Source organism: Ranitomeya imitator, chromosome 4 (assembly GCF_032444005.1).
Source record: "Ranitomeya imitator isolate aRanImi1 chromosome 4, aRanImi1.pri, whole genome shotgun sequence".
NCBI lineage: Eukaryota > Metazoa > Chordata > Amphibia > Anura > Dendrobatidae > Ranitomeya > Ranitomeya imitator.
Window position 1 is genome coordinate 86901737 of NC_091285.1, and position 25116 is coordinate 86926852.

Below are 25116 nucleotides of genomic sequence, written 5' to 3' on the forward strand. Positions count from 1 at the left end.
GGCAACTTCTGGACTATAGGGTTAACACCTCTGGCTGTGTCAAGAAATGCAAGTCCCTGTAGGTCGTCCTCGTATTTGGCAACTTGGACTTCCTTTAGCAAGTCGCTTAACTCTCTAAGTTTCTGGAGACCTTTGTTAGATATTTTAGGAAAGTCATCGATTCTTTTGAACAAGGCTCTTTCTATTACTTCTGTTGAGCCGTAACACTCATCCAGCCTTTTCCAGATCTCTTTGAGGCCAGTCTCAGGGTGATTTATATTAATGTCTCTGATCCTTACTGCGTGTTTGACTGACTCTTCTCCCAGGTATTTGACTAACAGGTCTATCTCTTCCCTGTGTTGCAGCCCCAAGTCTCTAATGACATTTTGGAAGGAAGCTTTCCAAGCTCTGTAACCTTCAGCTCGGTCAGTGAATTTCATGAGTCCCTTGGCAACCAGTTCACGTCGTGTGAAGAACTTGGCAAATTCTGTCGTGAACCGGTTGTCAGCAGAGTATACTGGTGATGGGTCGCCCTGATAGTGATGTGAGGTGCGTTCGTACCTGTTAGTGTCCTCATGGTGGCGCCAGCCGGTGTCGTATTGCTTCGGCCTGATGTACGGTGCGTCAGCAGGGTGATCCACGTTGGTTACCTGATGAGGGGCAAGGTAGTCATTAGCAGAGTTGTTTTGCCTCACATTTTCGAGTTTATTCTGTCCTGAGCCTCGTGACGACTCTCGCTTACTTCGCTGGAGGTGTCGTATTCTGGTTTTGGTACTGGTTCAGGGTTATAGTTTGGATCAGGAAGGTCATTAACATACTGAGATGTGCGTTGTGGTGAGTCTTGCAGTGGAAACTCCAGACTCGACGTACTGCTTTGGCTATGCAGCTTGGGATTTTGCGCGGCTTCTAGCGATTCTGCTTTGGCGAGGGCTGCGGCAGCTTCCCTTTTTGCTGCTAGGCTTTCTAAGGCGGCATCCACACGTGCCTTCTCTAACTGCGACCTTCTCCCTTGATCGGCTCTCTCATCATCTATGCGTGCTTTTTCTAACTGCAACCTTCTCTCTTGATCGGCTCTCTCATCATCTATGCGTGCTTTTTCTAACTGCAACCTTCTCTCTTGATTGGCTCTCTCTAAGCGCGACCTTCTCTCTTCGTCATCTAGGCGTGCTTTTTCTAATTTAAGTTGCATCTCTTGGTCAGCAAAGCTCGCTCGTATTTTGGCAGCTTCAGCATTTGCGCGGGCAATGGCGACAGCGCTGCTGCTGGATGTTGTTTTTGAGGAGACGGAAGTAACAGATCTTGTCCTATGCGATTTGTGAGACATGGTGTCTTGGGAAAGTGCTTGGCTGTGCAGAGATTGCTGTAGCTGTATTTAGTCTCTGAGTAACCGGTGACTTGAATCCCACTAGTTGGATGGCTGCCGTTTCACTGTTCTGTCCTCACTAAATGAGGCAGGCTCATACTTAGTTATACAGTCAGCTAAACCGCTATACCGGAGGTCCAATAAGGAGACTGTGGTTGAGTCTGTGCTTTATTAAACGTAGTGGTATATTGATGCGGTGAAAGTGTGAACAATGATATACATAGAATCAGTGCATGGCATAGAACAGATACATAATACACATGATATACATTATGCATAACATTTAGAAAGCTAGTGACTAAACTAGGAGTACAACTGGTTAAACTAAGCTAATATAGAGCAGAAATATCTATAGGAAGCATAAAGACATACCGGCAATGCAATCGCAAGGGGGATGAAGTGAAGCGTCTTTCCTTGAAGGCAAACCGAAGAAAGTGAAAGGAAAAATGGAGGGAAATGGAGGCTGAGCTACCATAATGCATTGCAAAGGAGGAGGAGAATCAGACATGGATAATACAAAAACAAGATTGAACTGCCAACATAACTCTGACCGCTAGAGGGAGCCAAAGCACTAAAAACAAATAAAGATATGAACATCCATACTGAGAAACCTGCAATTACGCAAACAGATAATCGGGGTAACAATATTAGATGGCGGAGACAGAACAATGTGTAAAGAGCTCCAACGAGTAACCTGTAGTGTCGCCTGACGCATCCTTCACTTTTGGTTTGGGTGAAGGACACAAGGAAACATCTTGTTCTTGACCAGGAGCATCCATTGACGACTCTCTGCTTTTATATTTAGAACTTTCTGAAGAGGAGGCGAAAGAGCTAGAGGCTGAGTCAGCAAGGAAAGCCAAAACTTTTTCCTGCTGCTCCGGCTTTAAAAGCTGTTTTCCTACTCCCAGATAAGGGAGCCTTCGAGGCCTTGTGTAGACAGACGATGACGCTGGCTCAACACCTCCTGCCTTTGGTGCTATTGTGCTTTTGCCACTACCACCAGATGCACCACCACCATCAGTACCAGCTGGCAACCACCGCCCACGGCCTCTTCCACGAGACTTTTTCATTTTTTAGAAAATCTAACCAAAATAACAACAGTTATATGGTACTGTAAAACAAGGTAGAAGGTGTATATAATCTTGTTGAGAATTTGAATCTCCCTTTTTTGGGGGGAGACTGACCCAAAACTCAGGCCCAGTGTATATAACAATGCAATCTAAGTGGCAGATAGTGGCTGGCTGACATACACCAAACTAACAGAACTGCAGTAGATCCACTTTGTGAGAATTCCCTTTTTTGGGGGGGAGACTGACCCAAAACTCAGGCCCTGTGTATAAAACAACGCAATCTAAGTGGCAGAAAGTGGCTGGCTGACATACACCAAACTAACAGGACTGCAGTAGATCCACTTCTTTGTGAGAATTTGAAACTCCCTTTTTTGGGGGGAGACTGACCCAAAACTCAGGTCCTGTGTATAAAACAACGCAATCTAAGTGGCAGAAAGTGGCTGGAAGATATATGAAAAAATAGAAGGACTGTAGTATAATTTAAATCTCCCTACAATGATCTCAGGAAAAGTATGGCAGCAATAAAAAGGACTACTGCACACAAAAGTGTGGACAAATAAACAAGATAACTGTGCAGAAAGGAGCAACAGGATTTTTGCTTTTAAAAAAGCAGTTGGTTTGCACAGCGGCGTGCAAACAGCAATGCAGCTATCAGGGAGCCTTATAAGGCAGCCTAATAAGCTACAGAGCCGATGCACAAAAATATAAACTCCACTGTCCCTGCAAACAAATGGTTGTGTTTTACAGTGGAAATTGCTACAGCACAAGCAGTTTGTAGGGAGGTCATACAGGTAAGTAGAGGCCACACACACTACTGAGCATCATTTCCTTGTTTTGATGCATTTCCACTGAAGTTGGATCAGCCTGTAACTCCATTTTCCACACTGATCTTGAGCATCATTCCAACTGCAGACCTCCGTGGGATATTAGTTGCGATTTACGTTAATCATTTTTAGGTTTTATTGTTCTCAACACATTCCACTATGTAATGAATAAAAATTTACAACTGGAATATTTAATTCAGTGATTTCTAGGATGTGGGATTTTAGTGTTCCCTTTATTTTTTTGAATAGTGTATTAACCCTCTCAGTGTCTCCTATCCAGAATTCTGCCAATTGTTTGTCTACATACCCTCCCCCTCTGCCCAAATCTGGGTGCTGGACATCTTTACCCAACCAACCATTAACCCCATCCCGCCAAGGCATGACCAAGTCAATATGACATGCCTGGTGTGGCTTCCTTTTCTTCGATTGGCAAACTTTATAATGGCCTTCATCAACCCTTTCCAACACTTCATGGAGTTTTGGCCACTTGGTGAAGGATTTGTTACCCACTATTGGTACCAACTCCCGCACACGATCCCCAGGTTTAAATTGTTTCACCTGAGTCAATGGAGTATACTCCCTGGATCATACCTTCAAGAGACGCTCTTTTGCCTGGCCCGTCACCTTGGTCTATTGACATGACTGATCATTATGCCTAGCTAAACATGGAACCTGAACACTGGTTCTAGCTGCTGGGGAACAACATTTAGCACCCTTACTTCCCCCCTAGTATATTATTTTTACCAAAGTCTCTGAGTTTGGCTTTTCCAAAGTTCCTCTGGACACCTCCAGCTTTGGGACATTGGCTTCAGTGGATGCTTCCTCTTCCTTGTCTCCAACCAGTATTGATAACGGATGTTCGTCAGCCGTGGCATGTCATGAGGTTTCTTCAGTTGTGATCTGGTTATCAGTTGAGCTACCAGGCAATACCTCTTTCCCCCACAAATCCCAAAACAGGAAAATCACCACTGACAATTATAGGATATGACAGGTTTTAGATCACTCCCACTTTTTGAGACATGTACCAGCAGTCTGGGTACATGTCGACCAGGGCCACAGGAAATTTCTTGTCTCCATGAATACACTTGATGACAAACAACCTTCCCAGGGACTTACACATGTGGTAGTGTGGCCCCTACAAGAGTCACTAAGTTCCCGGAGTTCAGAAGTTCTGTCACTAAGACACCATTCACAGTCACCCGGAATACCTGAGGCCTCTTGCCAGGATGACGAACAGCTCTCCAGGCAGGGTAGGCAACGTAGGAGTAATGCCAGCCCATGCTGCACTCCATCGGCTCCAAAGTCAGGTGACAATTGGCTGATAAATGACCCAGGGCACGACACCTCCAAAAGATAGTGTGACTAGGGCCTCTTGTTTTGAGTATCCCTGAAAGGGTAATTCAGGCTCCCTTTACTGCTCATGGAGTTTTCAGCAGCAAAGTATATTTCCCCCAGGCTCATAAGGTCATCTGCATTCTTTGTCTCTCCTTGGGCAACCCAGCTTTGTATGGATTTCCATTGCGAGTGGATAATTTGTCCACTACCACCCTTTCCACCATCTGTGCTGGAGAGCAGGTCTTGGGCTGCAGCCATTTTGCGCCAGGTATAGCCGTTTGAACATTTGGAACCGTTGTACTCAGACTGCCAGTGTTACGCCAAAACAGGCCATAATCTCCATCTGTAGCTTATTGTACTCCTTAGCTTCATGCAGGGCAAGGTCATAATATGCTTTTTGTGGTTCCCCAGTAAGATATCGCACCAGGACCTGTGCCAATTTCTCAGAAGGCAGTTTCCACCTGTCTGCCACCCTCTCAAAAATATGTATCAGGAGAAAGAGGAAGGTGCACCCAGCTCATAAAAATTAGAGGTGCTGGCTGAACCGGAATCATCCAAAAAATCATCAAAAGGAGTTAATCAGCCGCACTCAAGTGGATGCAAAGTGAAACATTTAATTCTTGTATAGAAAAATCACACCACAAACAAAATAATGCCAAATTGGTGAATGACAATACGTTAAGCAGCGAGTAACGTTTTGACCTAATCCTGGTCTTTTTCAAACATCGCTAAATTTAACCATAGGCTGGAGAATATAGTTGCTGCTCCTGGATTGTGTGGAGAAAAAAACGGAGGGAGCGCGGCTTAAATTCTTGTTAGTTGAGTTACTGCCACTCTGTTTCCAAGGCAGGGGGATTACTGGGGTATGAGTCCCGGTGGCCAAACGAGGCTGTCCTGCAAAGTGTTGCAGCGGTAGTGGTGCATCACTCTGCAGGACAGCCTCATTTGGCCACCGGGACCCATAGCCCAGCCCTTCCCCTGCTATGGAAACAGAGTGCGCAAATTGGCCGTCATCCGGTTCACTCCCCGCACCCTCTCGTTTTACCTGCAGCCCGAAAGGCATATCCTTACTCCGATATATAGAAGAATAAAGGATTTTTAATACATCGCTTGGTGAGTGCCACCTTTTCTTTTTCTTTGGATGTTCAATGCGAATTACTGTTTGGTAGAGCACCACAGCGCGATTATATTCCACCGTTGGTCCGATTGCCAGGAGAGACTTTGATTGCTGCAGTAAATTGCTCACTTGAAGTTTATCGAAAACCATCTATCCTGTGCCGTCATACTTTCTTCTCTTTTTATATGGTATACTTGTAAATGTTTGCTTAATATTTTACTTAATATTTAATCCGTAGCATAATCCATGTGAAACTATAAACCAGATTTCAAAATTGTTTTTGTTACGTTTGACCTTTTGCAAAGGCCAAAACAATTGGCTGTGAATATGGTATTTATTATTCAAATGATTCATTGTTTTGCCTTGTAGTTTCTGTAATTGATGGTTAATGTAGAAATAAAAAGTGCATGCCTTTTACATTGGTACACCTAAGCAGACTGGCTTATCTTCTGGAAAATCGTAAGTTTGTCATTGTTAAAGGCTAGATCTTTATGTAAAAACAAATGCATCTGTTGGACACTTAGATCTCGATTTATTAGATACTTAATGATACTTAATGAATTAGTTGCATCCTATAACTTGTGCCTCTGCCGGAAATGTTACTCCAGTCAGAGACTGATATACATTTGTGGCATAACGTATACCACAAGTGACATAAATTTTGATGAATTTTCCACCCAGTTTCCCACTTTGGCAAAATGGTTGGGACTGACGTAAAAACGACAAGAGTTGCATAATTTTTGTGTAGCTCTGCTGTACATACCTTTATAAATTGGGACATTGATATTTTGCTTTATTTGACAAAATTGTTGCTTAGAATAATGTGGTCTGCGTTGCTCAAACTTATACTGTTTTATATTTAGCCCATCTAATGGAGGTCGTTCATGTGCAGGACCAAGCTATGAATTACAGCTCTGTCATACGCAAGAGTGTAAGAAAGATTCGGAGGACTTTAGAGAAGAACAGTGCAGACAATGGGACCCATTTTTTGAATATCAGAACGCTAAACATCAGTGGACTCCATACGAACATCCAGATGGTAAATTTTGTATTTAATAACATTTTTTGCAACGGCTTCCTGACAAATGTAAATGTATGACTTTCTTTATTAGTGGAAAACTGTCAAATTATTCCTGTTTTGCCTTATTCTTATCCTAAAATGAACAAAAAAAGTTTTGGGTTTAACCCCTTCATGCCACAGCCAATTTCCATTTTTTTACTTTCCTTCTTCGCAAAGCCATAACTCTATTAGTACAAGGGTTTGTTTTTTTGCGGGACAAGTTGTATTTTTGAATGACACCATTAATTTTACCACATAGTATACTGGAAAATGGGAAAAAAATCCAAGTGTGGTGAAATTATGAAAAAAATGCAATTATTTTTGGGGATTTATTTTACAGTGTACATTTTGTGATAAAATGACCTTGCCAATATGATTTTCCTCATTAGTTCAATTACAACGCTTTCTAACATGTCCAATTTTTTTTTAATCATTTTAGTAGTGAAAACAAAATTAGAAATTTGCAAAAAATACTTGGTTGGGTCGCTATTTCCCAAGACCTGTAGCATTTTCATTTTTCAGACAATGGAGCCTTGTGATAGTTTTTTGTGGGGCAAGACAACGTTTTTATTAGTAAATCTTCAGCACCCAAAAAGGAACAATTTATTGTATATAAATATGAAAACAAAAGAGGCAAGTCGTCGACCACATACAGTGCCTTGCGAAAGTATTCGGCCCCTTTGAACTTTTCAACCTTTTCCCACATATCATACTTCAAACATAAAGATACCAAATTTACATTTTGTGTGAAGAATCAACAACAAGTGGAACACAATTGTGAAGTTGAAGGAAATGTATTGGTTATTTTAAATTTTTGTGGAAATTCAAAAACTGAAAAGTGGAGCGGTTCAACATTATTCAGCTCCTTTACTTTCAGTGCAGCAAACTCACTCCAGAAGTTCATTGTGGATCTCTGAATGATCCGATGTTGTCCTAAATACCTAATGATGATAAATATAATCCACCTGTGTGTAATCAAGTCTCCGTATAAATGCACCTGCTCTGTGTGATAGTCTCAGGGTTCTGTTTGAAGCACAGAGAGCATCATGAAGACCATTGAACACAATAGGCAGGTCAGTGATACTGTTGTGGAGAAGTTTAAAGCTGGATTTGGATACAAAATGATTTCCAAAACTTTAAACATCCCAAGGAGCACTGTGCAAGCGATCATATTGAAATGGAAGGAGTATCATACCACTGCAAATCTACCAAGATCCGGCCCTCCCTCTAAACTTTCATCTCAAACAAGGAGAAGGCTGATCAGAGATGCAGCCAAGAGGCCCATGATCAATCTGGATGAACTGAAGAGATCTACAGCTGAGGTGGGACAGTCTGTCCATAGGACAACAATCAGTCTTACACTGCATAAATCTGGCCTTTATGGAAGAGTGGCAAGAAGAAAGCCATTTCTCAAAGGTATCCATAAAAAGTGTTGTTTAAAGATTGCAACAAGCCACATGGGAGACACACCAAACATGTGGAAGAAGATGCTCTGGTCAGATGAAACCAAAATTTAACTTTTTGCCAACAATGCCAAACGATATGTTTGGCGTAAAGGCAACACAGCTCATCACCCTGAACACACCATCCCCACTGTCAAACATGGTGGTGTCAGTACCATGGTTTGGGCCTGCTTTTCTTCAGCAGGGACAGGGAAGATGGTTAAAGATGATGGGAAGATGGATGGAGCCAAATACAGGACCATTCTTGAAGAAAACCTGTTGGAAACTGCAAAAGACCTGAGACTGTGTTGGAGATTTGTATTCCAACAAGACAATGATCCAAACATGAAGCAAACTATACAATGGAATGGTTCACAAATAAACATATCCAGGTGTTAGAATGGCCAAGTCAAAGTCCACACCTCAATCCAATCGAGAATCTGTGGAAAGAGCTGAAAACTGCTGTTCACAAACAATCTCCATCAAACCTCACTGAGGCCAAGCTCTTTGCCAAGGAAGAATGGGCAAGAATTTCAGTCTATCATTTACAAAACTGATACATACCCCAAGTGACTTTGCAGCTGTAATCGCAGAAAAAGGTGGAGCAACAAAGTATTAAGTTAAAGGGGCCAAATAATATTTCACGCCCCACTTTTCAGTTTTTGTGATGAATGTGATAAAATAAATACCATCTTTAATATCCTATATATAATATACCAGGAGCAGGTGTTTGGAGTGGGCCGAGTGGCTTTCACAGCGTATGGCCCCTGCCGTTTCTCCCACTCATTGGCCCCTCAGCAATGACAGACGAAAGTAATATAAATGATCGAACAAGTCTGATAAAATTACGACAGTAATACAATGTCTGTACATATAAAATTAATTTAATGTCATTCAACAAGAAAACAGCTGACCGCACTACCAGAGTACTCATTAGCCAAACTCACCAAATTGCAGCTGAAGCTGGCCACTCGATCTCGGGTGCTTGTACGAAAAAAAATGCAGATACATCTCGCAGGCAAAGGAAAATGGCAGCACTCACCGATCTTCTAAAACTGGTAAATCTTTATTCCATCATGATAAAATCTTCACGGCTCGGGGGTGTACATACAAAAGAGTGTGTAGGTCCAGACAACGGCCGTTTCGCACCTATCTGGCGCTTCTACGGGTCACAATAAAAACATCTTATATATTCCAAAATTGTATAATATCAGCTTGTACTGCAGAAAAAAGCCCTCATGCAGCTCTATTGATGGCAAAATAAAAAGTCGCTGGTCTTGAAAAATCACTACTAAAACAAAAACACTGTTTTTCACAAATTATTATTTTTACCACTCCACTAAAATGAAAAAAAAAAAAACCTGAGTATTGCTGTAATCGTACTGACCCAGACGTCGATTTCACAATACTATGAACGCTGTAAAAATGAAACCAAAAAAATAAGGTCAGAATTGCTTTTTCTTTGTTCTGGCAAATTCACAGCACTTGGAAGTTTTTTCCTGTTTTGAGTACGGTACATTGTATAAAAAAAGTATGGTGCCATCGAAAAGCAGAACTCATCCTAGAAAAAAACAGCTGTATCGAAGGAAAAATCTAAAAGATATAGCTCTTGAAAAAATGGGAGAAAAATATGAAAACACACGAAAAAAATGGCTGTATCAGGAAAGAGGTTTTAAAAAAAAGTTAAGGTTACCTACTGGATAAAATAAATCTTCCTGTTCAAAATGAAAAGTCTGCAGAGTACCTTGATTAAGTGATCAAATCCTTTTCATATTATGGATAGGTGTAATATCAGAAATTTATTGTGCATTTGGAAACATTTGTTAACCTTTCTAAAAGTAATGAATGTAGAGAAGAAAAAATGGAAGAAAGGAAAACAAAAGCTTTGTAAATATCACATACAGTGGTAAAGTAGCATGTAGTTGATGTATTATGTAGTAGCACGTAGTGAATGTATTATCTAGTAGCATGTAGTGGATGTATTATGTAGTCGCACTTAGTGTGTGTATTATGTAGTAGCTCGTAGTGGATGTATTATGTAGTAGCACGTAGTGTATGTATTATGTAGTAGCTCGTAGTGGATGTATTATGTAGTAGCGCGTAGTGTATGCATTATGTATTAGCTCGTAGTGGATGTATTATGTTGTGGATGTATTTTTTAGTAATATTTAGTAATATGCCGTAGATGTATTATGTAGTTGTGGAGTGCCCCCAAGAGCAGCGGGGTACTTGGTACCGAGTCCTTCGGTTCACAGGGGGATGTTACGGTGGCTGACCGGGCCGTGGCCCTGGGACGTCCGTGTAAAAGGGAAAGGTCTTTAAAGGGGAAATGTTCGTGATGCCACCTGTGGTATTCGGTCAGGGTGACCGACGCTGCTTTAAGGGGTCCACTTGGGTGATGTTATGGCAGCTAGATGGTAAACCTTCCCACAGGAGAAGTATGTCCCCAGGGGTTCCCAGTGTGTAGATGGTGGATGGTGAGAGGCGCAGTGAAGAACGAGGACACAAGGTTGCATTCTCTTTACCATTACTGAAGACTTCAGCATCCACAGTCCAGAGCACAAGATCACAGGGCAGACAGTCCGGCCGGTTTGGAGGCAAGTCCAGAGTTCCCTTGTCCAGGTAGAAATCAGTAGCCTTCCTCTATTGCTGGGGTGTTGTAGTTCTTTACTGCTAAGCTTCTCATAAGGTCCTCACAGATGTTATAGATGTTATGTCTCTCTCTCTCTGTCCCCCGGATAGCATAGGACAAACCCGTATGACCGGTGGCTTGAGGCGTTTTACAGGGACTCTATCATGCCCCAGCCTCTAAGGGGTGCCACCTTGTCTCCTGGGTGTAGGGCGGGCAGGCAATGTGAAATTAGCTGTCCTGCCGGTCTCTGGAGCAAGGCATAAAGGATTGTTGCTCCCTCGGTGTTCCGGCTACCGGGATCCTGCACCTCATAAGGAGGCAGCCTGTGTAGGGCTGATCCCCTCCTGGTATCCACTCCTTTGCAATGACTTCTTTCACCCTCTCTGCAATACAGTTCTCCTTCAATGTCTCTTTCTGGAAGCTGCAGCTCTCAGGGCATGCACAGCTCCGTGTCCTTCTTCCTCAATCTCTGACAGGATCCCACCCCTGTCAGGGACCAACTACCTGAGCGAAGCTCAGCCAGCAACTCACTAACTTTCCCTACAGGTCACCAGTTTTACCTAAGTGTGGGGAGTGACCTAATAAATAGGAGCAAGAGCTTCCCCTGGTGGCCTGGAGTGTGAAATATGTTGCATGTTTGTGATACCTGGATGCAGTTGTCCTTCTTTGCCTCCAAACCTAACACCACTCTCCCCTAGAGGAGAATGATATTACTGCAATGACCAGGACCCTGGGGAGCTGCAGTTGCATGTAGTGGATGTATTATGTAGTGGAAGTATTATATAGTAGCACATTGTAGATGTATTATGTAGTAGCATCTAGTGAATGTATTATGTAGTAGCATGTAGTGGATGTATTATGTAGTAGCATGTAATGGATGTATTATGTAGTAGCATGTATTGGATGTATTATGTAGTAGCTTGTAGTGGATGTATTTTTTAGTAATATGTAGTAGATGTATTATGTAGTTGCATGTAGTGGATGTATTATGTAGGTGCATCTAGTGGATGTATTATATAGTAGCATGTAGTGGATGTATTACGTAGTAATATATAGTGGATGTATTACGTAGTAATATGTAGTGGATGTATTACGTAGTAATATGTAGTGGATGTATTACGTAGTAATATATAATGGATGTATTACGTAGTAATATGTAGTTGATGTATTATGTAGTAATATGTAGTGGATGTATTATGTAGTAGCATGTAGTGGAAGTACAGTTTAGTAGCACGTAGTTGATGTATTATGTAGTAGCATTTAGTGGATGTATTATCTAGTAGCATGTAATGGATGAATTATGCAGTGGATATACTATGTACTAGCATGTAGTGGATGTATTATGTAGTAGCACCTAGTGAATGTATTATGTAGTAGCATGTACTGACTGTATTATGTAGTAGCATGTAGTTGATGTACTATGTATCAGCATGTAGTGGATGTATTATGTAGTAGCATGTAGTGGATGTATTATGTAGTAGCATGTAGTGGATGTATTATTTAGTAGCATGTAGTGGATGTATTATGCAGTAGCACGTAGTGGATGTACTATGTACCAGCATGTAGTGAATATATTATGTAGTAGCATGTAGTGGATGTATTAGGCTAGGTTCACATTGCATTAGGGCAGTCCGTTCAACGCATACATTAAACGGACTGCGCTAACGCAAGTGCCGACGGCACATCGCTAGCGCACGCCCATTGTGGGCGTGCACCAGCGATGTGTCCAACATTGCATTCAATGGCGGCATTAACGGACTACGTTACACCGCGTTATGCCGCGGTGTAACGTAGTCCGTTTAACAGAGACACTGAACGCAGTGTGAACCCAGCCTTATGTAGTAGCACGTAGTTGATGTACTGTATTATATAGTAGCACGGAGTGGATGTATTATGTAGTGTCACGCTCGCGCCCAAACTGGTTGGTGCGGGCGTGCGGGGGTGTGGCCCCACTGGACCACAGACCAGACTACCCTGGAAGGGGCGTAACTAAGTAGCTTCCTAGGTCTTCGCTGGAGCCTCTGATGGTGAGGTCAGACTTGTGTGGCAGGAAGCTACCAGGTACCACTCCAGGGTGGTGTCTGGCTGTGGCTGCTGATCCCACTGGGGAACGGAACATAGACAGGCAAGCGGGCACGGTTGTCACTCTGGCAGATAGGCGGGCATGGCTGGGACACAGGCAGGCGGACTGGTACAACAGAGACACTGGCAGGCTGGCAAGGCTGGCTCTCTGGCAGGTAGGTACGGGTACTACAGTGACACTGACAGGTGGGCACGGCTGGCTCTCTGGCAGGCAAGTACGGGTGGCTCTTTGGCAGGACAGGCGGACAAGGCTGGTACACTGGAAGAACCGGTAGGGACCGGTCTGCAGGCAGGTATGTAAAACAGGTAAGAACCTGTTCAGACAGGATGACTAATGAATAGGTAGAGAAAGACCACAAGAGCGGATGCAAAGCGGAAGCACAAGAGCTAGAGCCAAGAACAGAAATGTAGGAGGCGGAGCCAGGCACAGAAACGCAGAAAGCGGAGCCAAGAGCAGGAGGCAGAGCCAAGCACAGAAACACAGGAGGCGGAGCCAAGAGCAGGAGGTGGAGCCAAATGCAGGAGGCGGAGCCAAGTGCAGAAACGCTGTAGGCGGAGCCAAGAGATGGAGGCAGAGCCAAGTGCAGAAACGCAGGAGGCGAAGCCAAGAGCAGGAGAAGTAGAACCGCAAGGAGCGGATCCAGGTAGAACTGCAAGAAGCGGAGCAAGGTAGAACCATAAGAAGTGGAGCCGCAGAGAGAGCTGAGCGGAGCTGCAGAGTGCAGAGCTGGGAGCAGAGCAAAGTCAGAGTACAGAGCAAAGTGCAGAGTAAAGCTACAGAGTGCAGAGTAAAGCTACAGAGAGAAGAGCTGAGTGTAGAGCTGAGAGCAAAGCAAAGTCAGAGTGCAGAGCAAGACGCAGAGTGCAAAGCCGAGAGCAAAACCACAGAGTGCAGAGCAAGGTCACAGAATGCAGAGCAAGGAGCAAAGCAAGATCGCAGAGAGCGGAGCCGAAAGCAGAGCAAAGCAAGACAGAGTACAGAGCAGAGCAAAGCAAGACACAGAGTACGCACAGCAGAGAAAGCAAACCAAGACAGGGATATAAATGACACAGGAACAGGACTAGGCTAAGACAAAGTCAGGAACATGACAAGGCACAGAGACATGGACACAAGTCAGGGTACGGCGCCCCTCTGGGTGGCGGACATTGGCTAGGGTACAAAGCCCCGCTGGGTGGCTACACAAGGACATAGGCCAGGGTACAATGTCCCCCTGGGTGACGGACACAAGAGTAAAAGAGACAGGGCCTTGCACCTCAGCAGCTAAGAGCTGACTGAGGGAGTAAGTTGCACAGGCCCCCACCAATGGGTGGGGATGTCTTAAATACAGGAAGCCTCATGGCGATTGGCCAGGGACACCTTAGCAAGGTTCACACAGTCTCAATAAGACACAGGCGTTGCCAGCACTGCTCCCCTATGCACACAGACAGAGCATGCACAGAGCAAGCAGCAGACATGAGGCACACAGCATGGAGCTGGCAGCAGAGAGAAGCCACAAGATGGCCCAGAGAAGTGAGTTTGAATGTAATGCAGGTGGGGGATGGGAGGCCATGCAGTGATGCCAGCAGGGCTGTTACATGTAGTAGCATGTAGTTGATGTATTATGTAGTGCATATATTATGTAGTAGCATGTAGTTGATGTATTATCTAGTAGCATGTAGTGAATATATTATGTAGTAGCATGTAGTGGATGTATTATGTAGTAGCACCTAGTGAATGTATTATGTAGTAACATGTAGTGGATGTATTATGTAGTAGCACGTAGTGGATGTATTATGTAGTACCATGTAGTGAATGTATTATGTAGTATCATGGAGTTGATGTATTATGCATTAGCATGTAGTGGATGTATTATGTTGTAGCACCTAGTGAATGTATAATGTACAGTTATATGAAAAAGTTTGGGCATCCCTATTAATCTTAAACTTAGTGTTTTATAAAAATAGTTTTTTTGCAACAGCTATTTCAGCTTCATATATCTAATAACTGTTGGACACAGTAATGTTTCTGCCTTGAAATGAGGTTTATTGTACTAACAGAAAATATGCAATCTGCATTCAAACAAAATTTGACAGGTGCATAAGTATGGGCACCCCTATCATTTTCTTGTTTTAAATACTCCTACCTACTTTTTACTGACTTACTAAAGCACTTTTTTTTGGTTTTCTAACCTCATTGAGCTTTCAAGTTCATAGCCAGGTGTATGCAATCATGAGAAAAGCTACTTAAAGTGGCCACTTGCAAGTTCTTCTCCTGTTTGAATCCCCTCTGAAGAGCGGCATCAAGGGCTCCTCAAAACAACTGTCTAATGATCTGAAAACAAAGATTATTCAACATAGTTGTTCAGGGGTAGTCTACAAAAAGCTGTCTCAGAGATTTAACCTGTCAATTTCCACTGTGAGGAACATAGTAAGGAAATGGAAGAACACAGGTACAGTTCTTGTTAAGGCCAGAAGTGGCAGGACAAGAAAAACATCAGAAAGGCAGAGAAGAAGAATGGTGAGAGCAGTCAAGGACAATCCTCAGACCACCTCCAGAGAGCTGCAGCTTCAACTTGCTGCAAATGGTGTCACTGTGCATCGGTCAACTATACAACGCACTTTGCACAAGGAGAAGCTGTATGGGAGAGTGATGGGAAAGAAGCCGTTTCTGCAAGCACGCCACAAACGGAGTCGGCTGAGGTATGCAAAAGCACATTTGGGGAAGCCAATTTCTTTTTGGAAGAAGGTCATGTGGACTGATGAAACCAAGATTGAGTTGTTTGGTCATACAAAAAGGCGTTATGCATGGCGGCCAAAAAACACAGCATTCCAAAAAAAACACTTTCTACCCACAGTAAAATTTGGTGGAGGTTCCATCATGCTTTTTTGGGCTGTGTGGCCAAAGCCGGCACCGGGAATCTTGTTAAAGTTGAGGGACGCATGGATTTCTCTCAGTATCAGCAGATTCTTCACAATAATGTTCATGAATCGGTGACAAAGTTGAAGCTACCCAGGGGATGGATCTTTCAGCAAGACAATGGTCCAAAACACCGCTCCAAATCTACTCAGGCATTCATGCAGAGGAACAATTACACTGTTATGGAATGGCCATCCCAGTCCCCAGACCTGAATATCATTGAACATCTGTGGGATCATTTGAAGAGGGCTGTCCATGCTCGGCGACCATCAAACTTAACTGAACTGGAATTGTTTTGTAAAGAGGAATGGTAAAAAAATACCTTCATCCAGGATCCAGGAACTCATTAAAAGCTACAGGAAGCGACTAGAGGCTGTTATTTTTACAAAAGGAGGATCTACTAAATATTAATGTCACTTTTCTGGTGGGGTACCCATACTTATGCACCTGTCAAATTTTTGTTTGAATGCAGATTGCACATTTTCTGTTAGTACAATAAACCTCATTTCAAGGCAGAAACATTACTGTGTCCAACAGTTATTAGATATATGAAACTGAAATTGCTGTTGCAAAAAAAACAATTTTTATAAAACATTAAGCTTAAGATTAATAGGGGTGCCCAAACTATTTCATATAACTGTAGTAGCATGTAATGGATGTATTATGTAGTACTATGTAGCGGATGTATTATGTAGTAGCATGTAGTTGGATGTATTATGTAGTAGCATGTAGTGGATGTATTATGTAATAGCACCTAGTGAATACATTATGTAGTAACAAGTAGTGGATGTATCACGTTGTAGCACGTAGTGGATGCATTATGTAGTAGCATGTAGTGGATGTATTACATAGTAATATGTAGTGAATGTATTATGTAGTAGCATGTAGTGGATATATTGTGTAGTTACACGAAGTGGATGCATTATCATATACAATGTACATAAAAAGAAATATGAACAGATCAAAAATGTATTAAGCATATGCTTTGGACATAAGCGATAGTACAGCTAAACCAATCTGCCTAATAACCTATCTCTCTCCATTCCCTGACCAAAAAAAAAGAAAATAATTGCCAACAATCCTAAAAAAAAAATAATCCCATGTCAGGCAGGTTCAATGTCTGTTGACAAAACTCCAGAATGCCATTACAACTCTACATTTGTAAGGGTGTGGACTGCTCTACCCCTGAAAACGGTGTTGAATTAAGTAAGCAATAGTTTTCTATTTTTCTTTCAGAAAAAGAAAGATGTCATCTTTACTGTCAGTCAAAAAAAACTGGAGATGTGGTGTATATGAAAAGACTAGCACATGATGGAACACGATGCTCGTATAAAGATTCTCATAATGTCTGTGTTCGAGGGGATTGTCTGGTAAGTATTAAATTTCAAATTGTTGAAATCTTGTATTTTAACCACTAAAGTAGCATATTCTGTCTACAAACAACTGTGGTGTGTATACATAGAGAATAACACCATTGTAGGTCATGTAGGGCTTGTATCCTGCACTTTTATCAGCTTTCCCATCTGTAGGTTCTATATCTTACTTTGGAATTGATTCTGAGCTAGGGGAGGACACTAACTGATATTATGCCTCCTATAAAAAGTACTGCCCACAGAGGGATTAATGTGTTTATTTCCATAGTTAGTACACAGTTAGAAGCAGCATGGGCTTAAAGGAAATTATACAAGAGTATTGGGCTGTGTAGATGTGTATCCAGCTCTAAGGTGATGTAAAACACTTAGCAATCTCAGCATTATCTTTCTGGGTCTCCCTGTGACTGTTTTTCTTTAACTCTTGCTCTTCATAGCGTACAGTAAAAGGTGTATCTTACCAACGTGAGCTTGTAGTCCGTCTTGTCTGAGCAACTGTGGGGCAGAATGCGAGGGGCAATGTGAGGCAGGGATCATATTTTTAGTATTTTGCAAATTAAATAACATAATTATAAAAAGCAACTGCCAAAAAACACTATAAAACCCCAAAATGTATGTTTCAATATACTGAGGATCCAGTTCATCATTTGCTTTTTTATTTTCTTTAGTTTCTTTTTATGCCAAGCGCTTCAGAATGGCTCAAGTGGTACTGAAAATTCTGCTCAAAATAAAATAAAAATTTTACTTTTGTCTTTAACCTGTTTGGCGGCAACACAATAAGTCGTATGTTTCACTTAAACATTGCGCCAAAATATTTGGCATACATAAAATCACTCCAAGGAGAAACTGGAATACTTTTTGGGCCAAAATTTAACAACTCAAAAAATTCGAAATTAATGAATCAGCAGAAAATATTTAGAAATCTCAAAACTCGCCCACTTTGGAGAATACAATTAGGCTAGTTCCCTGAAAGTAGCAGCACTTTGGACACAGCTGGCTTCTATTGTGCGCAGGTAAATACACGTGTTCACTGAACCATGCGGATTTGCCACATTCAATACATTCTATTAATTAAATTTCCATTGCAGAGACTAGCGTCTCTGCAACAGAAATGAACATGCTGCGGTGTTGAAGGATGCGCCGCATGTCAGTTTCTGTGGGTGATCCGCAGGTGCACATGCATGCATAGTGGATATGAGATTTCTAGAAATCACATGCAGTATGCTGTAATATATGGCCACTTTAGTTTTGACGCTGCATAAATACGCAGCAATTGCCGATCCTGGGCACATACTCATAAAATATACTTTTAAAAAGCCACAGGGAATAAGGCTCAAATAAAAACTACTAGAAATCAATCCAAAAGGGATCTAATTTAATAATGAATCAGGCCCTGGAAATATGATTAAAGATAGAATTGTTTTTATAAATTTGGATCTATAGGCTCCAATTCATCAAGACTGGCAATTTTCTCCTTTCTGCCTCCACCGTGCTTCACAGTGGGTAAGGTGTTCTTTTGATGATGTGCAGTGTTGGCTTTGCACCAATCATACCTTTTGGAATTATGGTTTAAATGTTCAACTAACTATAGTACATTTTTCCACATGCTTTTTGGCAGACTTGATGTAGGTTTTGGTAAACCATAGCTGGAATTCTATGTTTTTCTTTGTAAGAAAAGACTTCCATCTTGCTATGTTAACTCACAGATCAGAAACATGAAGAAAGAGGTAGATTGTTGCCACATGCGATAGACTACTAGTACTTGCCATAAATTCTTGCAAGTCTTTTAATATTGCTGTAGTCCTCTTGGCAGCTTAAAGACCAATTTTCTTCTTGTCCTTTCATCAATTTTTGAGGGATGTCGAGTTTTAGGTAAAGTCACTGTTGTGCCTTATTAAGCCACTTCTTGATTCCTATCTTCACTATGCTCCATAGTATATCTAATGTCGTGGGGATGTTTTTGTGCCCTTTTCCTGACTGATAACTTTCAATAATAAAATTGGCTGTGTTGCAAGCTTGTTTATGGACCATGGTTTTTGCAGTAAAATGAAACTAAGAAAATGTCCGGAAAATCGTTTTAGAACAACTAAACTTTATATGGGGATAGTCAGAATCCCTGTAAATGATGTCAGTTCTATACTGACTGCTATTTAACATGGCTATAAATGTGATTGGCTTCTTTTAGTTTTGTTATTTTGTTTCCCCTCAATAAGATTTCAGCTTGTTTCTCAATTGATTTGTACAGATTATAGGTGACATTAAGGGTAGAAAAAGTTCTGAAATGATTCTTCTTGATATGATTTTTGTGCATGTCTAAATCCTGATATCTTAACAGGGTGTGTACACTTGCCTTTATATTAAATGTATATTTTGCCAAATTATGCACATAGGGGTCGATTCAGCAAAACTTTCATGCCAGAAACTGTCATAAAAGCTTTGAAAAATAGCAAAATTTTTGCGCAACTTGAAACTGGGCAAAAAATGTTGCGACTTTGTTAGCAATGTCACCTCCGTGTGACTCAGCATTGCCAAAATTGGCATAGCTGGGGCCATACCCCACCTTTTTAAAAAGTTTCAGCTTGTTATGCGCCAGATATACTCCAGCTCCAGCCTAGAGTAGTATTTCTGGCACAGTGCACCAAGGTTCACGCCACTCTCGCCAAGGTTTTGCGCACTTTCTACTCCAGCAAGACTGGCGTAGAGCACCAGTCTTGATGAGTTGGCCCTATAGCCTTAATATGACATGTATCACTATGAAATCAATGACTCTGAAGGCCACATTCCCACAAAGAGCTTTTTGGTGAGTTTTTGAGGTTGTAGATTTTCTGCAACATTTTTTGCAGCAATGAAGTTTGATTACTTGCTTTTTTTCATAGCGATTTTGTATGCGATTATTTTTATCACGTTTTTGGTGCTGCAGTTCCTGGTATTTGGCTTTGACAAAACATTTTTGATACAGTTGTAAGATGCCCAAGCGAGGTAGTCGTCGGCGAGCTTCGGTCCCCACTCTCTCTAGCATCCTACAGACTAGGTCTGTCTCAGTCCTGGTGTGCTGCTAAGTATGTGGTGCTTTCCACTTACTTCTGGCCTGCAGACTTCTTCTGACTCCAGGAATCCTTGTTCTGGAACCATGACAGCAATTAATCCAGGAGACACTTGGTTCATAAACACCAAACTTTTACTTTGTGAATGACAGTATTTGCAAGAAGATGCAAAGGATAAGGCCCAATGAGTTGTCCGACAAAACTTCAGTCCTGGTTCTCAGTATAGGTGGCATATCCCCCTCTCTGGCTTTCCTTGCCCTTGCGGATCTTCCTCACCTCTAGCAATGTTTCTGGTTGCAATACCTTCCGTCCCATGTTGTCTGAGTCCATCTTTCCCTTTGAATCATGGATGTCCCTGACCATGTTGGACCTTAAAAGAAACGTTAGTGCAGAGACAAGACATAATAAACACCATTAACTTTTTCAAACATCAGACTGTAGACTGGTCTCGACACCTCCTTCTTAGAACTGGCCCTTCTCGGTTAAGGGCCCTGGAACAACAGATGTGACCGTCAATATCCATTAACCTCTCCACAAATACTGATCTTTCTTGGTAAGGACCCTGGAAACAGAATGTCCAAATCCATTTCAGCAAACAGGGCTTGTAAGCAAATACAGCAGTAGTCTTCCTTTGCGACACAGTGCATAATGTGCAGTCCCTGTTGGGACGGGTCTTGACAACCCTCTAAGAGTGCCAAATTCTGGTATTACACCAGAAAAAGGCACAACAAAACAAAAACCGTAACTTAATCAGTCCCAGGCTTCCTCCGGCCCCAAGGGGAAATAACAGTCCCTCTGTTAAACAAAACAAAAGTCCCAAACAGTCCTCACTCAGTATGGGGCAGCTGCCCCCTAGAGAAATATGCTGCAAAGCGAACAAAACAGCAGCTTCCTCAAATGTCTTATGCAGAAGCTATGCCCTGTATGCACTCAGGGCCTCTCTCGAGCCCTCCTCCTTTCCTCTATAAAGGTGGCCCAATTGGTGGGAGATGGTGGTCTTCTCCATCTCCAGGGTTGATCTGGAAATTTGACCGGCCCGGGATCCTCCTCCCTGGTAGTTGCATTCCCGCAGCCCACTTGGGTGGGACCATAGCTGACCGCATGGAATTCTTGGACCATCTGTTCAGTGGCAGCTCTGGGTCTGTCCTCGGATCTCTTCCTGAGAAGTGTTGATTCCCTTGCCGGTTCTGGTTACAAGCCGGCAGCCTGTGCCCCTCCGGGGGTTTTCACCGGGTCCCACTCTTTGTGATGATCCTGGTCCTCTGGCTATCAGCTCCTTCTTCTGGAACCAGGGCAGCAATTAATGAATCTACACATAAAACTTAATGTACCATTTTTGCTGTAGTAGAGTCAGTAAGTCCTTAATGTCGCTCCGTTATTTGCAATTTAGTTTTTTATGAATCAGAGCTCCTACTCAGTTCAAACAGCTCTGTACAACTCCACCCCCACACTCTTACATTCCTTCATGTAAGGCCTCATTCCAACATGAGTGGTTTTTCTTGAACAAAAAAAAAAAAACCATGTCAGTGTTTTGGATCAGATCAGTGTTTGGTGAGTGTGTCAGTTTTTACCGTCAGTGAGGTTTTTTCTACATATGAGAAGCTTTTTCAAGCCTTTCCTATCACTTGGTGGGAATGTGAGTGCACATAAATTACATCTGGCTGTAACTTTGCCCCCGTCCCTGACTGACACTTGCTATGTATTGGGGACGACTGTCGATCCGTTCCGGGGGTGCGGTTACAGCCATTCTCTCTATACTCAGAGCGGTGACTGAACCAGTGCTGGCACTGCCCCTGTGATTGAAACTGGAATGCTGCCCAGGGAATAAAGTTAATTTTCTCCCCACAACTTTAGGCTTCGTGCAGGCACGGGGCAGGTTAGTAACTCTACTAACCTGCAGGTTAACCCCATATCTACAGGATATTAGTGTTTTTTTCTGGTGATAGATTCTCTTTAAGCACCTGATTGGATAAATATTTGTGGCAGAGGCACACGGCAGGAGTAAAATACACCTGATTCATTACGAGGACAGAAGCTCATATTGGAATGAGGTCCTACATGAAGGAATGTAACAGTGTGGGGGTGAGGTTGTAAAGAGCTGTTAGAACTAAGTAGGGGCTCATTTACTTAGGCCCAACCTAACCCAGTGTTGCCTTCATTTAAGTATCACTCTCATGTTTGTTTGTCTTTATTTTACCACTGGATAAGTATCAGTAATGTGTGTTTTCTGTATGTTGTAAAATACTTACTGGTGACCGTCTTCCACTGTTTCTATCTCCACCATCTTGTAACCACAGCTCTGACTGTTCAAAAATCATTGCTAAGTCCATATGCGCAGTCTTTTTAGATTTCACAATTATTTTACTGAAATGTCCTCTTATATCAAAAAGCAAAAAATTCCCCAGAGTGACTGCATATTTGCAACTAGACCATTCATGAATACATCTAAAAACATGCAGTGAACTTTGAAGAGTGAAAATTGCAAATATGCCAGCTTAGTTCCCACTACATTGTTTCCAGCTTGGTGTTGTGTTCTGGTGTTGTGTTCTGGTGTTCTTGGTGGTTTCATCGCACTACAGGAATCCCAAACATTTGAATGCTAACTGCAGATTAGGCACATTTAGTAGGGGAGCATTTGAATTTGAGAGGTCAGATTTTATGGGGTTTTATGTTGGAGATGGTTGTGGTGGAAAATGTCAATTTTCTAGATCCTTTGAACAACCTGTGACATAGAAACCCCTTTAATTCCATTGACAAATGACATACCTTGTTTTAGGTAGGATGAATTGATTAGTAGCACTTTTTGGATACATATATTTTATGATCACTTTTAAGGCTTGGTTCGTATTTATACTGTTCTCTTTGGTTAGTACTTATGTCAGATTTTTTGTTGAAATCCACAAAAAGTGAGATTCAGATAAAACTGTTGACAAAACTACTGACTAAATGAGACATACAAAAATGTCCAAAAGCATATCAGTAATGCATAGGGACCTTCACCACTTAAATGAATCCCCAAGTGCATTAAGACAGAGGGTGTATCAAAATATGTAGTAACCTAAAAAATGGATAGCTAGTATCCACACACACCACTCACCAAAGATATATATATATATATATATATATATATATATATATAATTGCCTAAGGGTTACTTCCATCTGTTTCTAACTTCCGTCTGTTTGTCTGTCTCGGAAATCCCAGGTCGCTGATTGATCGTGGCCAGCCGGCCGTGACCAATCAGCGACAGGCACAGTCCGGGCCGTGAATTGGCCCCTCCCTAGTCCCCTCCAGCCAGTGTCCCCTCCATACTCCTCTCCAGTCAGCGGCCACATAGGGTTTTAGCAGTCCGTTAACGCTGCTATTAACCCTCTGTGACCAACTTTTTACTATTGATGCTGCCTATAATGTAAAAAATAATAAAAAATCATTCTATTCTCACCTTCCGGCGCCCTTCTGGCGCCTTTCCCGCTCCTCGCAACGATCCGATCCCAAGAATGCATTTCGGCAATGACCGGAGATCACGTAGCGGTCTCGCGAGATGATGACGTAGCAGTCTCGCGAGACCGCTACATCATCACGTGTTATTGCCGCAATGCATTCTTGGGACCGGAGTGTTGCGAGGAGCATCGGTAAATGCCTGGCCTGGATCCGGGAGTCGACGGAAGGTGAGTATATAACTATTTTTTATTTTAAGTCTTTCTTTAACAGGGATATGGTGCCCACATTGCTATATACTACGTGGGCTGTGTTATATACTGCATGGCTTGTGTTTTATACTACGTGGGCTGTGTTTTATACTACGTGGGCTGTTATATACAGCGTGGCCTGTGTTATATACTGCGTGGGCTGTGTTATATACTACATGGGCTGTGTTATATACTATGTGGCTGCAATATATACTGCGTGGCTGTGCTATATACTACGTGGGCTGTGTTATATACTGCGTGGGCTGTTCTAGATACTACGTGGGCTGTGCTATATACTACTATACATATTCTAGAATACCTGATGTGTTAGAATCGGGACACCATCTAGTATATATATATATTATATATATTTATTTTTGTGGCATCGTGGACGGGCATCTACACATACAGTATGGGTATGCTTTGAATTTTTTACTATATACTTATCAGATTTATACATTTGCACTGTCAAGCACTTTATTATGCTATCTGAGCAGCACTTGCCGACCATGACCTGGGGGTATCACAGAGAGATTTTATTTGTGGGCAACCTGGAGAGTTGCAGTCTGGTTGTCCCTCAAGGATTTGGAGGGAGCCCCATGCAGCCTCACCTCGTCCAGTACATCTTGTGCACTCCATCCCGCCTGAGGAAGAGCTACCACCACCCCCACCAGAGTGGACCACCAACGATGGCACCAGAGATACCCCTCCTGGAGTGTACGGACTCTGGCCTTTGTCCTTTAGCTACCCAGAGCAATAGCAACACCACCTGCAGGATGTCTTAATTGATGGATACAAAGTGTCAGGATTTAGAGACACAGGGACATTCCTGACTATCGCTTACCCACGTGCGACCTGAAGCCCGGGAATTCCCATTGTCCTGGAGCGTTGTTGCGTTTGGATTATAGTTTTGAAGAAAAACTGTGTTGGATTGGAGTTATGGGAGGACTTCCTGCAGATATTCTCCTTGGAAATTACATTGGGGAGGTGCAGTGTCATTTTGTGGGAGCAGTCACCCGACTACAGGCCCTTCAAGCACCACGACATCCGGACCTCACCAGGAAGCAATCTGTTTGGCCGGAAGGTCCGTGGGCCTCTCACTCTTCTGAAAGAACAATTGGAGCGAGATATTGCAGACATCGGAATGCCCATCATTCTCTACATTCTAGAGTTTAGAGACTGTCTCGCCCAGCTAGCTACCTTGGCTAATGAA

At 42.5% G+C, this 25116-nt stretch overlaps 1 protein-coding gene across 1 annotated transcript in view; it reads left to right on the plus strand.

The window, feature by feature from the left end:
- LOC138675535 (A disintegrin and metalloproteinase with thrombospondin motifs 2-like) overlaps positions 1-25116 on the plus strand; it is a 705150-nt gene that overhangs the window by 483898 nt on the left and 196136 nt on the right. Inside the window, exons 12-13 of the mRNA XM_069763862.1 lie at positions 6552-6727; positions 17037-17170. Coding sequence (XP_069619963.1) covers positions 6552-6727; positions 17037-17170 — 310 coding nt within the window. The remainder of the gene's footprint in view (positions 1-6551; positions 6728-17036; positions 17171-25116) is intronic.